At 40.5% G+C, this 16,434-nt stretch overlaps 1 protein-coding gene across 2 annotated transcripts in view; it reads right to left on the bottom strand.

Annotated features, from left to right (window-relative positions):
• Positions 1-233: 233 nt before the first annotated feature.
• The window catches only part of LOC144601786 (transforming protein RhoA), a 29,798-nt gene continuing 13,597 nt past the window's right edge, over positions 234-16,434 (bottom strand). For both annotated transcript variants that reach the window (XM_078414204.1, XM_078414203.1), the window contains 4 exons: positions 5,808-5,965; positions 4,681-4,801; positions 2,421-2,551; positions 234-1,467 (listed from right to left, as the gene is read on the bottom strand). In XM_078414204.1, coding sequence (XP_078270330.1) covers positions 1,294-1,467; positions 2,421-2,551; positions 4,681-4,801; positions 5,808-5,963 — 582 coding nt within the window. In that variant the 5' untranslated portion in view covers positions 5,964-5,965 and the 3' untranslated portion in view covers positions 234-1,293. The remainder of the gene's footprint in view (positions 1,468-2,420; positions 2,552-4,680; positions 4,802-5,807; positions 5,966-16,434) is intronic.

Here is a 16,434-nt window from a genome sequence, read left to right as displayed (position 1 = left end):
CTAGATCCAAAAAGGTGAAGAGCAGGATTTAAACAAAAGATGTGGGCAGATCAAAGTGTTATACAAATCATTCAATCTAACTGTCCAATTCCAAGGTTAAATATTTCAGTGCTGTAACAACTGACTTTAGCAGTTCCATTACAGTGACTTGCATTTGAATACTGCTGCATGAGCTGAACACTTTCCAAATTTGCCAGCAATTAAGGTTTAAAAATTACAAGAACGCTTTGAAGAAATTGACATAGTGGAACTTTATTAGAACATACTCTCCACACTTAAAAGAAGTGTAAAGAATAGGCCCGAACAGCTATATTTTAAAAAAAAAAACTGGCTTTTATTTTGCTATTAGTATTGCTGGTAACTATTTACGGACACAGCCAAAAAAAAACCTAAGGAACTGCAAGTGAGGTACATTCGGAACCTCAAATACATCTTCAATGTAAAACAATAACATAAAAAGGCAGGCATTACATATACCAACATATGATAAATAGAAGGCCTTGAGTGCATGGTGCCAATGGCCACGCGCATATGTTTATTGAAGGACTGCCGAGCTGTTTCGCAAGCGGAGCAGGACCTCTACTTAATCTGCAAGGACACAGCTGTGGCCTGGAACAGAGACAGAATTCCTGTCCCTCAACCTCCAACCCACCCCCCCCCACATTAAATTTTCCACATTGTACATAAGCTTGACTTGGTTTACATCGATTATCACTTTTCAGAAGTCATCAAGATTTTATGTAAAGGAATTCCAATTCCATTATTTTGCACTACCCCCCCCCCCCCCCCTCCTCCTCCCCCCAATACATTTAAAATTTTCAGTTTAGGCTACAGTATTAGCATTAAGAAATCCAATTATACAAAAGTCGAATCAAGCTACATCTATAAACAGTGATGGCAACTAATTTCTTAGTTTGGTTCTATGTCAAGAAATACAAGCTGACAGAGTGCGTTTTCCTACCAGTAAGGCTGCACCTACTGACCATGTAAAGTAGATAGGTTTTTAAAAAAGCTACAGTAATGTTTAACCAAAGTTTAGATGGATACATGCATACTGTAAAAATGACCATAACTATACATCAGTACACCACTGAACTAGAAATAAAAAACAGCCTTTGTTGGCTTTTAAATATTGGTAGCCGAGATGTCAGGAACAGTATATAGATCAAATGAGAGGCCAGAATAATCAAGACACTATCTTACTAGGTTTAACAAACACCAATTCAAGATTGAATTTTTAAATCAAGTGACTGTAAATATAATGGTAGGGTGCACTGGTCTTGCGTTTGTGCCTTATAGAACACTACAAAACGCCTTATGCCTCGGGCGCTTAGCTTGCAGGGCAGCCCTTGTGGCCATTTCAAAAACTTCCCTCACACCATCTTTAGTTTTTGCTGAGCATTCCATGTAGCCGTATGCACAAATCTTGGTGACCATCTCCTTGCCTTCTTCGGGTTTCACAGGCTCCTGCACAATACAAAAGACCACTATTAAAATTTAAATAATATTAAAAACTAGGATTCAAATCACTAATTCATTGCTAATTAATAGAAAATCTGAAGTTAGTCTGCATTACTTTCTACTCAGTTCTGACTTGATAGTAAAGTTTATCTAGTCATGAGTGGTGTAACTATTTTTAAGCTCAGAATTATAGTCACACGGCATGGAAACAGGCCCTTCAGCTCAACTTGCCCGCACTGACCAACATGTCACATCTACACTAGTCACTTCTGCCTGCGTTTGGTCCACATCCTTCTAAACCTGTCCTATCCATATACATGTCTAAACGTTTCTAAAACATTGCCAGAGTACCTGCCTCAACTACCTCCCCCGGCAGCTTATTTCACCACCACCCTTTGTGTGAAACACCAACCCCTCAGATTCCTATTAAATCTTTTCCTCACCTTAACCTGCCTTCTGGATCTCTATTTCCCTACTATAGGCAAGAGATTGTGTGTCTGCCCGATCTATTTATTTCATGATTCTGTACACCTTTATAAGATTTAAGTTTTCCCCAAAGATTCAAAACTGAAAAAGACATCGCGAACAGATACATCCCTTGCTGGTGTTCAACTCAACGTATATGCTATTATAGTAAAACAGGATGCCCAGGACAAAAATCACAATTGATATCTCAAAGTAAATACTCTGAACCTTAAGCAATGACTTCCACCCCCCAAAAGAACACAGACACTGATGAACTTGGTCAGTCTCTTCACAAAACACAAAGTGTTGGAGTAATTCAGACAAGAAATGCCCCAACCCATTTGAACAAGGGTCCCCACCCAAACATCACCTACCACGTCCTCCAGGGATGCTGCGTGATCCACTGAGTTACTTCAGCACTTAGTGTTTTGCTCAAAGTTCCAGCATCTGTAATCTCTTGTTCCTTCAGTCTCTTCCTGTATTTCCCTACTAACCTGTTTCATCTTTGCCAGTTCCCTTCGTGTGTGCTCATCGTTCCTCAAATCCTTTTTGTTCCCAACAAGAATAATGGGCACACTCGGGCAAAAATGTTTCACTTCTGGTGTCCACTTTTCTGGAATATTTTCTAGTTTGGAGAAAAGAAATGAATACATGTGTTTTACTTGTATAGCAGATTCAGAATCCTATGCAGCATGGCAGTTTAGGGTGATTTCTATAACACTTTCTGTTATATATTTTTTGTTTTTAAAATCAAATTGCTATTTGAAAAGATTCTATTGAATCAGTTCCCACCAGCCCGTAAAAAAAAGCACATAAAATACTAATTACGAGGGAAAAAAGGTTGTCTCACATTACCTCTTTTTGACTGAGCAGCCCATGTCTGTGATATCTGATAGTCAACTTCTTAATTAAAAGGACTTTCTGTTTTTTCTAAATACTTCATGATCTTCAAAACATGAAACTGCCTCTGCTATTTCACTCTCAAAAGTTCTACAATCACACTCCAACTATACTTCAGCTCTATAACTATTGTAGCAAATCTCTTCAGACTCCTCTCCCAAGCCGTCATGTCCTTCCAAAAATGCAGTGTCAGCACCAAACATTACTTCTGCCTCAGCAGGATGATGCTCTGTATAAGCTTAGTTCAACTTCGTAGATACGGCCATAATGTACAAAAGCCAGAGTCCAGGATACTGTTCACTTTAGTGAGTGATTTAACCTGGCTTGCACGTTTGAAAACCTTTACTTCCATGTTCAAGTGCTTTCAAGCTATCGGTGTTCTCAGTCTCATTTTTAAATGCATTAGGGTTAATGGTCTGATTTTGACAATATTACCACAGAGAGTCTTCTGTAGCTGCAAATCATTCCGGACTTCCAGGAGTATTAAATATCCTACTCAGCTGGGGGGGAGGGGGAGAATGGGTAGATACACTTTGCACCAAGCTGACCAGCTTTATGCTGTGTGATAAATCTAGAGGGGCTTTATATGCTTGACTAAAGGTCATTACCCTTAATTAAATACGCAAGTTTAGCCAAGGCTGTTCACCTTGATTTAATTTGCACTCATTTTTTGTTTTATTGCACCAGTCTTTTTTCTTTCATCGTCTTGTATAATTTCTGTGTAATTAATGTCAATTAATGTTTTTGTATGTTGTCTGAATCTATGCGGCTGCAAGATTTCCATTGTACCTGTGCTTGTGCTCACTGTTCTTGTGCATGTAAAAAGAAACGTCTTTACTTCTCTGCATTTTTACACTTTAACAATAATTCAAAATGTTAAAATAGCACAGCCACCTCACATTTTACATGGGGAGGGGGGGATACATTCTTGAAAAGGCGGGTGTAATTCAAAACAGCGCAAATTGAACATAAGCGATTGCGCTGCTAGGCGTAAATTTGAGCGTGTTATTCCAAAATACAAGCTGGTAAATCGGGCTTTAGTATTAAATGAAAAAGCATGTTATTCTAAAAACGCATAAATCAAACACGCATAAGACACGAGGTGCCTGCAATGATAATGCAATTAATTTTAACTGTTTATAAAAGTGATGGTCAAGATAGTGCAGGGGGCTCAGGTGGTGACCAAACCATTTGTAACATGTTGCCAGCTGTGGCGCTGCAGGAATTTAGTGCCGTCGTGGGGCTGGTGCAGGGTCCAGGATGGACGGAGGACAATTTGACCCAGTGCTTTTGTACTTGCCACACTGTGTATCGCACGTCTTCAATAACCAGCAAGCAACTCCAAAACAATGCTTTCATAAGTGTTTCAAATAAAAAAATATGCAAGAAATAACCCACAGCAATGCCATGGAAAATCACCCCCGAAGAATCTCTACACTGAATAATGTAACAGGAGGATCAAAGGCAATGAAATCATATAAATTATAATGAGACTGCAGAACAAGGTTAGTCATCACACTAAATATTAACCTTACAGATCACTGTACAAGGCAATAAACTGTTCATTTCCAGAATTTTTTTAATGTCTGAAAAGGTTTTTAAATTTCTTCGTATTTTTACATTTATAAGATCTTCAGAAAGAATTAAATACAGCACACACCCTTCTCAAAAGAGCACTACACATAAGTAGTCTTAATATTTTTTGTTAAATGTCTCCTTTAGATGGTCATTTCTAACTGCAAATACAAATCACTCTTCAACACTGACAAAAGCAAAATTACTTCAGTTTATAGATTAATATATTTAAAGACTGATAGAGTAGTAAGATTAAGCAGTACATCAAAGTCATCTCACCCAAACTGTCAGGACTATCAATTGAAAAACACATTAGAATTACATCTGTATCTGGATAGGAGAGAGGCCGAAGTCGATCATAATCTTCCTGTCCTGCTGTGTCCCAAAGAGCCAGTTCAACCTGGAGAAAATTAAATGTCAATTTTTATACATCTCAAATAAAGAAAATTCATGTTCTGTTCCTGAATTAAAACAATCCCTGCAGCATTGCAAATAGAACAGGCAAATCACACAGGTTTGCTCTTCATTATGAGAGAGCAACTCTGCTGTAAAGATAGTCTTGAATATTGGTAATAAACTCAAAAACATCGATGAATGTTTAGTTTAGAGATACAGCATGGAAACAGGCCCTTCCACCCATTGAGTCCATGACAACCATTGATGACCTATTCACATTATTTCCATGTTATCCAATCCCTACACACTAGGAGCGATTTTACAAAGGGCAACAAAGCCCTCATGCTTTTGGGATGTGGGAGGAATCCTGTGCATGAACAGGGAGATCATGCAAACTCCACACAGACAGTACATGAGCTTATGATTGAACCCGGTTCTACCGCTCCAATTAAAATTCTAAAGGATCTCAACCCAAAGCTTCACCTATTCCTTTTCTCCAGAGATGCTGCGTGACCCGCTGAGTTACTCCAGCATTTTATGTCTATCTTTGGTGTAAACCAGCATCTGTATTTCATTCCCACACCTTAAACAAGGCCCGATTAATGAGTCTTACAGCACGAGAGACTTAATGTCGATCCTGACTACAGGTAGTGTCCATACGGAGTTTGTATGTTTTCCCTGTTTCCGCATTGTATTTCTAAAGTCTGAAGAGTCTTAAAATGGTCAAGAAATATTAAAAACATACAATCATGTTTCAACAGGGTTAACACAATCAGCTTAATAACACACTTTACAGTTCACCATTAGTCTGTTCGTTCCTCTCCTAAACTCTCACTTCTATTTTAAAAGCGGGACCAATGCTGATAAATTCAGACAATTGGGGAAATAATATTATGCATTAAAACTAGATTTTGGCCTTGATGAACAATAGCCAATAGAATAGGGTCCTTGAAGCCTTTTGAATGTTACACATGTTATACTAACAGAATATTTTAGATGTTACTACCAACCTGCTTTCCATCCACTTCAATATCTGCTACATAATTTTCAAAAACCGTTGGAACGTACACCTCAGGGAACTGATCTTTACTGAAGACAATGAGTAGACATGTCTTGCCACAAGCACCATCACCAACTATAACGAGTTTTTTGCGAATGGCAGCCATCGCTGTAAAAAGAACAGAGATCTATTACATATTGCAAACATCATACCAATTCAGTTACAAATTATACCCAGCAATCAACTCTTTTTAATGTGCAATTGTTCAACTTCTAGTGTTTTTTAATTGGGAAACTGGAATTTCCGTTTGTATTGTTCAGCTTCTGCGAAAGTGTATACCCACAGTACAGTTGGGTAGAAAAATAGACCCAGTGACAATGGAAGTGACAGTGTGCAAGCTGGAGTCATGGAAAAAGATTCAGCATAGTAACAGGCCGTTCAGCCCATTGAATCTGCACGAACCACAAACCATTCAGTTGCACAAATCCCACATTAATCCCATCTTTTAATCTCTATAAAATCCCCATCCACTAGGTTTCCTCATTCACGTATATTAGGAGCAATTTACAATGAAGCTATCCCGCACGGCTTTGAGATGTGTGAAATATCGGGCACTCAGAGAAAACCCCACGTGATCACAGGGAGAATGTATAAACTCCGCACAGACAGTAAACAAGATCAGGATCGATTCCTGGTCTCCAGTGCCACGAGGCAATGGCTCTATCTGCTGCACTAACATGCCGCTTGACAAGAACTTGCATGTTGTGGTGTTCCCTTTCATCTACAGCCTCATCCTTATGGTTTGGCAAGTGCTTTGAGATAGATAAACACAATGCATTTATGGTAGATGAAACATCCAACAGGTACTGATCACCAGCTCAGGTGGTGGGGATAGACCCAATCAAGCAAGCTGCTGTACCTTGGTGGTATTAAGGTTAGAAAACATTGTTGAATCTGCACACATCTAGCCAAGCAGAAACGTTCCATCATACTCTCGATTCACCTTGTAGATAATGTAAAGGCTTTGGGGATTTAAGAGGTCCAATAGGATATCTGCTCTTATAATCACCATATTCATGTGGCTAGTCTAATTATGGCTTTGGTTAACAGTGACCCCAGGTTGTTAAAGGTGAGGGATTTGTGTAATGCCAATGATTGACTATTTTGTTGGTGGTAGTTAAGATGAGAATTTCATGTTCATAAGTTCTAAGAGCAGAATCAGGCCATTTGGCCCATCAAGTCTACTCCGCCATTCAATAATGGCTAATCTATCTTTCCCTCGCAACCCCATTCTCCTGCCTTCTCTCCATAACCCCTGACACCCTTACTAATTAAGAAACTGGAAAATTCTGAAAATTTTCACATTGCAGTTAGAATTTGAGCAGAAGAAAATACAGGGAAAGCAGGCCACCAGAGAAGCTCAAAGACCAAAAATGACTCATTTGGTACAGAATGAAATCTTAAATCTACTCCTGAAAACTCACCTCCACTTGAGTTTTATATACTCATAGTTTTGAGTAAATTACGTATTTATACAGTGCCTATAACAAACTAAAAGGTCCACTGCTTCAGTCCTTGGAAATGTATGACATTATAAAAAGATTAAGGAAGATATCATGAAGAGTTCAAGTTTTTAAAAAAAAGAGGTAGCATAGGAGGTTTAGGCAAACATTTCAGAACTCAGGGCAGCCAAAGCACACCCACCAAAGGACATAGCAAATAAAAATTTATGGATTCTCACAATGCTAGAATTAGAGAACCGCAGGCGTGAGCAAAGAATGCAAGGTTGAAGGAGATTACAGATGTGGAAAGTTGAGGTCATGGGGAGACAAAAGAGAGAATTTGTTGTATATTTGCCACGATAAGGAACCTTTGTTTGGGCACACATTCTTACCACATCCAACAAAACACCTGGCTTACAGGTTTAGACAACTCCCATGAAACAAAATGCACATAACTACAAGTCAATTTATGTAATTCCTTTGGCAAGTGGGTGTAACTATAGCTTTGAATCAATGTTTTGGCATGCTATGGCAAGGCTTGGGGTTACTGCAGATTTGTCATTTCAGGAAGCTGTCAAGTTTGACAGCATAACTGCTGTCAATTAGTAGGCAAAATGGCAAGTATTGCTAAAGGGGTGACAGAAACCAGAAAGACAACCTTCATTTGCTCTTCTAGAACAAAACACAAAGTGTAGGAGTAACTCAGCAAGTCAGGCAGCATCTGTGGAAGAAATGGATAGCCGACGTTTCGGATCAGGACACTTCTTCAGAAACCAGAAATGTCTCCTATCCATTTCCCCCGCAGATGCTGCCTGATCTGATGGTTTACTCCAGCACTTCATGCATTGCTCAAGAATCCTGCATGCAAGGTTCCTTGGGTCTCCATTTGCTCTTTCCTGGTTAAAACTGGACTAGTCAATATAATGTTACGGAATATTATAAAAGTAGAAGGTACAGGCAAGGGAAAAAAGGGCGCATAATTCCCCCAGCCTATCCCTCTAGTATAAACAATAGGAATGGGATGTGCAAACTGTTTTTGTCAATATCATTTTATAATCTGAAGTAAATGCTTAGTGAAAGATCTATCTTTCTAAATTAACTAGGAACTTCCATTTTCTCCACAGCAACAACAAAGCTAAATGACAACTATCCATTCTTCTACAGATGCTGCCTGACTTGCGGTTACTCCAGCACTGTACGTATTGCTCAAGAGGAGCAAATGAAGGGTGTCATGAGTTTCTGTCACCACTGTAAAGAACAGCTTTATCGATTCTCTAGAAAAGTTAGTTACTTTACCTTGAAATGCTATTGTTCACGTAGTTCAAAATGTGATTTTTGGAATAAGTATCCAAAGGAAATAGGATCCAACGATCTAATTAATGTAATTAGAACATTTTTGTCAGGCATACTAAGATTTCAGGATAGGCACTTAAAAAAGGGAGACAAGAGACTGCAGATTCTTGAATCTAAAGCAAAAAGAAAATGCTGCAAGAACTCAGTGGGTCAGGCAGCATCTGTGGAAGCAAATGGATGATTGAAGCTTCTGGCCGAGACCCCGCATCAGGATGCGGTTCATCCAATATCGTTTATTTTTTGCTCACTCGAAGGAGAAAATGCAACGCCTGCCGAATACTTGGGAGGTTTAAATGGTTTACTTGCAAAATGCACTGCAATGAGATTTTGTACTTTGTGTTCTTAACTGCAGAAATACATAACCAATTCTTTCTAAAACTGAACGTTTAATTCTTCCTTATTTTCTTTCTATTTAACAGAATGTTCCACCCCAAAAGAAAGTTGATTGTTAAGGATCATTAAGGAACCACATCATTTAAACAAAACTTAACACTTCACATTTCAATGTGCGCATTTTTTTAAAATCTCGAAATTATTTGTAAATCCTTCCTAAAATAGTTCAAATTCAGTAATTATTCTTCACCATTTTGTGCACTCAAAACCACTTTCCATTCTGGTCTGAATCTTCAATTACACAAGGAGGGATTTTAGAATTTGATTTACTTTAATAAAATACTTCACTTTTGTAAAATTGCACATTTGCCTTTCTGCTTACAAATGTCTAGCGATCTGCAACACAGTATTCTCCAAAATCTAGGAATTATTGCTCATGTCTTAATGTATTATTAGAATATGTTGCAGGACCTTCGCGAAACTCCTGCACGTGATCCCAGCAATGTGCTAAAATAAGAGCAGTATACTCAGATTTAGTTTAGAGATACATGAAAGAGGCCTTTCAGCCCACTGACCACTTGTTTACACTAGCTCTATATTATCCCACTTTCTCATCAGCCAACGACACACTAGGATATATATATATATATATATATATATATATATTTATTTATTTTCTTCTTTTTTAACACAGGCCAATTTACCTACAAACCCAGACACCTTTGTTCAACTCCATTAGACAGCACCAGAGGTCAGGATTGAACCCGGGTATCTGACGTTGTGAGGCAGGAGCTCTGCTCTACCAGTTGCGCCACTGTGCTGCTCAGATTGATGGGCAGGTTTTGGGGAGGCGGGTAAATGAGGTGGAACAAAAAGATCCAAGCCTGGAAAGGTGCTTTGGAAAATAAAACTAAGAAACAAAATGACTGAAATATACTTACTCATATTCCTTTTATTACTGAAGGTAGACACAAAGTGCTGGAGTAACTCAGCGGGTCAGGCAGCATCTCGGGAGAGAAGGGTGTGGTTTCAGGTCGAGACCATTCTTCAGACTGATCCCTTTTATTACCTCCATGTTATTTGCTACTGCTAAGCAACCCTCTAAACTTCATCAAATGAGCAGATTGAATGTCACAATCAGAAGAAATGGAACGCGGAACCAAAATAACCTTAAATTTAAATGACCTGCTACAAATACTGCTCACTAAACCCGTTTCTGTAATTCATTACGCATATGTATGTAAAGAGACAGTAAATCAGTCCAATGCGAGCAGTTTATTTTTTGTTCTAGGTTCTAGGTTCGGGCATTTGCATTCTCTGTGCCTCTGCGAGATATACATTGTTCAGACATTATGGCTAACAACACAAATGCAAGGAGTGTCATTATTTTTTTTCTGTTATCAGCAAAATATCACTAGGCCCTCATGGCAGGGAATGGGTGGAGTCAACCACCAGTAGGCAGTGTTCCTGCCAATGTGGTCCCTACTAGCCCTAAAGTCCACTGCTTTCACAGGCCACAGGAACTCCATTAACCCTTTCCTCCCTCCACCCATTCTCCTACTGCATTCTCTAGCTTCAGAAAGAGAATGATTATGGTGTGAACCATGTCACTAGATGGAAAGTAAATGCCTTTCACAGGAATGATAGATAACACAAGCAAAAAGGAATGGAAGGATTGGGTGAGATAATAAAGAATAGGAAGAGCTCAAGTGAAGCACACACAAGATCACAAATTAGTTAAGATGAATGACTTGCTTTTGTCATGTGCATTCAACGTAATGCTGTGGTATTTCGAAATAATTGAACCAATTCATTTTTAAACAATGCGGTATGACACCACCAACAAAAATCAGGTTGAAAGCTTAAGAAAATACGTACTGTTGGCTCTAATGATGATGTAGTAAAATTGATCATGAGTAACAAAATAGAAATGCGGCTGCCAATTGAGGGATTCAGATTTGGGGCTGTTTTGACAGCAGTCTTTGACTCTTCTGGCCTCTAGACTAACTTGGGTGCAAACATCTCTTCCCTCATCAGTCATGCAGCTAAATTCAGCTGTGGATGTGTAATACACGGGATGGAAAATAGACTCATTCCCCAAGATGTGCTCTTTCGGGAGGTCGTCAATGCACAGAGGCCAAGAGGAAGACCAAAGAGTTGCTGCATGGATATGATTAAGGGAGATTTGACAAATTTGAACATTGGCACTGACAACTTGGAAACAGCTGCTGGGGAACTTGGGGAGGTGAAGAACGGGCCTCTAGGTGGATATGAAGCACCATGGCACCGTCTTTCAAGACTCTGGAGGCCAGGCGGCACCGCCACAAAATGGTCAGTGGCAAGAGCACCACACTCCCCAATTCAACACCCAGAGACAACTTCACATAGAAGCTGTGGGAGAGTCTACCTGCTAAGGATAGGCCGAGTCAGCCACAGAAGGAAATGCAACCACAGAAGAAACATTCCCCTCTCCAAGCAGGACAATGTCAAAGTCCCACCATCATCTCTCGCAGATGGATCAGATGCCAACCAACCATGTGTTAAATATGTATTCGGGAGGAATGCTTGAGTAAGACATGTTGGATCATCCATTTAACACTTTTGGATGAACATGTCTATAACTGCTTCAGCCACGTCTTCAGAACTTGCTTGCTGGGCCCAGCCATCATTAAGGATAGCATTGTGTAGGAAGGAACTGCAGATGCTGGTTTACCCTGAAGATAGACATTAAACATCACCCATTCCATCTCTCCAGAGATGCTGCCTGTCCTGCTGAGTTACTCCAGCATTTCAAGGTTTCAAAGTCAGTTTATTGTCACATGTACCAATTAAGGTACAGTGAAATTTGAGTTACCATGCAGCCATACTAAATGAAAAGCAACAAGACACACAACCACTTAAAGTAAACATATACATCCACCACAAGTGGATTCCACATTCCTCACTTTGATGGAAGGCAATAAAGTTCAATCTCTTCCTCTTTGTTCTTTGTTTGTGTCTATTTTAGGGTAGCATTGTTCTTGGAGTTGTTGCCTCTTGTTCAACTGTTCAATTGACCTCCACCATGCATGCCGGGATCTGAGAGTACTGCAGAGATTTGATCAGCTCTATTAAATTCCCATACAATTTTAAGGACTAAGAAATCTCTTTAACCATCTAAATGAAATGTTTACAGAGCCTGGCATTTTAATTTAAATCCAAGTACTAGTTTTATTGTAGTGTTACCTCTCCAACATATTCTTTTGGATGTTGTTCTTCTAAGTGACTGGAGTTCATAGGGTCTGGTCAAAGCATTATAACATATTGTTTGAGATCCAGTCTCAGGAAGGGTTCCAACCCAAAATGTCACCTATCCATGTTCTCCGGAGAAGCTGCCTGACCCATTGAGTTACTCCAGCACTGTGACCTTTTTTGTTTGAGATCAATGTTCTGTTGTTAATATTTGTAAAGAGCCACTTGTCTGCTTAACTTTGTGCCGCAAGACAGCAGTGGGCTGGCTTTTATTATTTACTAGAACAGGGTGGACCCATTGGGCTCAAAGCTCTCCTGCATTGGTGAAGCACCCTCCCCTTTCCCCCCCCCCCCCCACCCCATCCCCCCTCAACCCCACTTTTCTCCCCCTCCTCCCCTCACCCACTCCATCCTCCCTCAACCCCCCTCAACCCCCCTCCATCCACTCTCCCCCCTCCCCCCCCTCCCCCCTCACCCGCTCCATCCCCCTCTCCAACCCACTCCATCCTCCCTCAACCTGGGCACCCTGGATCTTGGAGATCCTCAAGACTGTCCCCTCATTCAGCAGCAGCGGCAGCTCGACGGCCGTTGCTTTGAGCGGGAAGATGGGCATCCCCCCCCATTGGCCACCACTCGGGCGGGTCCTGCCCCGGCGGCCACCTTGGGCACCCACCCCCACCCACTGATTGGCCGCCACTCCCGTCACTCGGGCGGGTCCCATTGTGACGTCAAATGTGGCCGACGGCCAGGGAGAGTGGAGGTGATTTTTAAAAAAGTTTAAAATGTCAATAACTTTAAAAATACAACACCAATTTGAACGAGACTTGCCATTTGCACACCCCAGGACTAGACCAAGTGGGCCCATTGGGCTCATTCCCACACCCCCCCATTCTCTCCTCCCCCAGCACCACTGTTACTCTCCCCTACCCCCCCTTTCTCCACCACCCCCGCTGTCCCCCTCCCCCGTCCCACTCTCCCTCCCACCCCCACTCTCTCCTCTTCCCACCCTCCCCGTCCCCCCCACTCTTACTCTCCCGGAGCGGCGGACTGCTGGAGACGGGCAGTGCGGCGGCGGCTGTGGCGGACTGCTGGAGACGGGGCTGTGGCCTAGCCGAGCTGTGATTACTCGCGGCGGTTGTGGGGGAGAAGGGAGAGAGGAGAGGGAAGCGAGGGGAGAGTGGAGAGAGAAGCGAGGGGAGAGGGGAGCCCCCGATTGCGGGCAGGCGGCTCCGCCAACGGCATCCACCTTGTGTGCGCAAGTGAAGAGAGAGGTCGTGCGTGCCGAATGGTGATGTCATACGCACAGCAGTGCTTGGGAAAAGGTCTTTAGAAATGAGATTGTTGAAGTTTAAAACGTCTAATTTAAAAAATAAGAGCGATTTAAATGAAATTGTTATAGGCACTGGCGGCGAGAGTGGTGATTAAGGTGGTGCAAAAATTGTGGCGCTACGGTTGACCGTTTTGCCAAAATGACAGACAGACAGACAGATAGATAGGGATATATATATATATATATATACACAAGATCTGAGTTTTAGTAGTAGTAATAATATATATATATATATATATATATATATATATATATATACGATAAATATAGATAAGCTAATTTTTGTAGCTAAGCTGAAGAACCTTTGCATGCAGAGATTTTTGACATCAAGTCCAACAAGAAAAATCTGTTCTTTCCAAAGTATGCACTTTTTGATAAAGCTTTTTCATTATTGACTTTTCAGTGAACGTTCAGAGAACTGAACGATAATTTATTCAAACATTCCTTCTTGGCAAGTATTGAAAATGCCTAGTGCCAAAGGCAAAGTGTCCAAACCTTTAATGTACTGTTTATGTTTGCTACTTGGAAGTTCTTACAGCTTGCTATGCATCAGATCATTTGATTCAAAATAGAAATGTTTTATTCAATCAAGTTACTGGTATGTTCCCTCTCATTTGGGAAGTTGTAAAGTTGCACGTTAACATCATCTGGTAGCATGCATATATAAAACAGAAGCACCTGTAGTATAGCTGTGTGGCTGGTAAGGGAAATGATGTTTGCATCCTAGTGTACATCTACACTGGTCTTGCGTAGAAGCCAGAATACATGACAAAACAGCCCAAAACGCCAAATCTGAATTTTTTGTCAAAGAGTGGAAAGTGTGGTAGATCTTATCAACATACACATAGAATCTTCCACAGGGTTGGTATATATCTAGCCCCAAGCGCCTTCCCCACCCTCACCACTTCTTGTCACTTAAAAAAATAAGTTAAAAAATTAAAAGATGTGATCTTTAGCTTTTCTCTTGCTCCCTGACCATGTGGCCTGAATGCTGCAAAGTGACAATGTCCTTCTGCTGCTTTGTGATTAAATGACATATCAATTGATAAAAAGCTGATTAAACGATAACATGGTCCTGCCCAATTAGTTTGGTGGCAATACGTAAATGATAAATAAGTCAATACCTTATGCTTATGGGCTTCCAGACATAGTTATTCATGAGCAGAAATAGGTAATGCTCCAGGAAACACATAAAGTGGTTCTTTTGATAGCAAATAAAGCACAAGAATCGTGACTCATTCTATTGTCCTTGCCCTGAACAAAAAGGGGAAGAAAAGGTTTCATACAATCACAAAGGAAAATCATATGTGAAGTTGATGAAATGGGATCAATGAAAACTGAGAACTAAAAAAAAAAGAGAAGTTACAAAAGAAATTGTAGTAACCAAATACAAAGGGAAAAACAAGAAATGCTGAAAAACAGAATTAGGTAAATGGAAAAGGAAGGAGACTGGCATGCTGAATACAAGCACCAGCTTTACTGGACAAATTTGTCATGTTATGCAATGCCGTATTAACAGGTCATATGCATAGAAGAAACATCTGGAAAAGACAAACCCCATTTGAAAGGATACACAACTGCTTTCCTCATTCGTAACCATATCTTTTCTGTTAATGATCTTGAAGGTGCTGCCACATAATCTTAATTTAACCTCATTCGGTTATTCCATTATTGCACCTTTTTTTGTACTGCAATGTTCACACCATTTTGCTGTATTTGTGTTTATTGTCGTATCTTTCATTACCACGTACACTGTGTATTCTATGAACTTGTGCAAACAAGGAATTTCATTGCACCCTGGTGTATATGCCAAACTATTCTGTAACTGAATCGATTCTTATTTCCTAGCAGGATTTAAAGTATTTCAGCTTCTGGAAGAAACAGGAACAGTATAATTTTCAGGAAATTGAACCTAAGAGTATTGTATACTAAAATATTTTTTTCCTTTAAAAAAACTCTCAGTAGCCAATGAAATGAGTATGATCCAAGTGTGTCTCTACTTTAAATTAAACTTACAGAATTACAAATAACAGCAAGGAAGACAGTCTGTGGAGTTCCTACCAGCTCTAAGAGCAATCCAGTTTGTCCAACTCTGCTCTCCACAGCCCTGCAAATATTTTCTTATTGATAGTTATCTGTTTTCTTATTGACCTCTACAATGTAATCTGGCGGTGTTCAACTAAAAATAGTCATGCTCACCTCAAAAGTCATGAGTCAACAGTGCTTTCTTGCAATCTGTCCTGCAACAGAACAATGAAATTCCTACGTCGCAAATCCATGTTCAAGGGATAGCCCAGTGGAAGAGCCATTTGTGCTGCTAAAACACAGCTCCAGGGACCCAAGTTCAATCCTGACCTCATGGGCTTCTGTGTAAGCAATTTGCATTCTCTCCCCAGTTTCGGCTGGGTGGCCAAGCTTTCTCTCACATCTTGAAGACAAGATAGTAGGTTAATTAGCGACTATCAATTATCTCTTTGTATGTGTTAAGTGAGAAAAGAACTGAAGTGAAGTTGATGAAGATGCAAGAGAGAATATGATACAGGGCTGCAAGGGGAAAACGGAATGGGGCTGAAGGGATTGTTCCACTGAGAGCCAGTGTGGGCTTGAGGGACGGGTGAACTCTCTGTTTCCTCACAATTGATTAGCACAGGTGTCAGGAGTTATGGGGCAAAGGCAGGAGAATGGAGTTGTGAGGGAAAGATAGATCAGCCATGATTGAATGGCGAAGTAGACTTGATGGGCCAAATGGCCTAATTCTGCTCGTAGAAATTATGAACCAGTACAGTATTTCTCAGTGAAGACTGGCTATAAACAAATTACCCATTTTACACATACAGACAGGTTGCAGCCACCAGTGCCTCTTAACTAAGAGACTTCACGATGTTCCC

Source organism: Rhinoraja longicauda, chromosome 17 (assembly GCF_053455715.1).
Source record: "Rhinoraja longicauda isolate Sanriku21f chromosome 17, sRhiLon1.1, whole genome shotgun sequence".
Taxonomy (NCBI): Eukaryota; Metazoa; Chordata; class Chondrichthyes; order Rajiformes; family Arhynchobatidae; genus Rhinoraja; species Rhinoraja longicauda.
The sequence above is the reverse complement of the archived record's forward strand: the minus strand, read 5'-3'. Positions and strand labels throughout refer to the sequence as shown.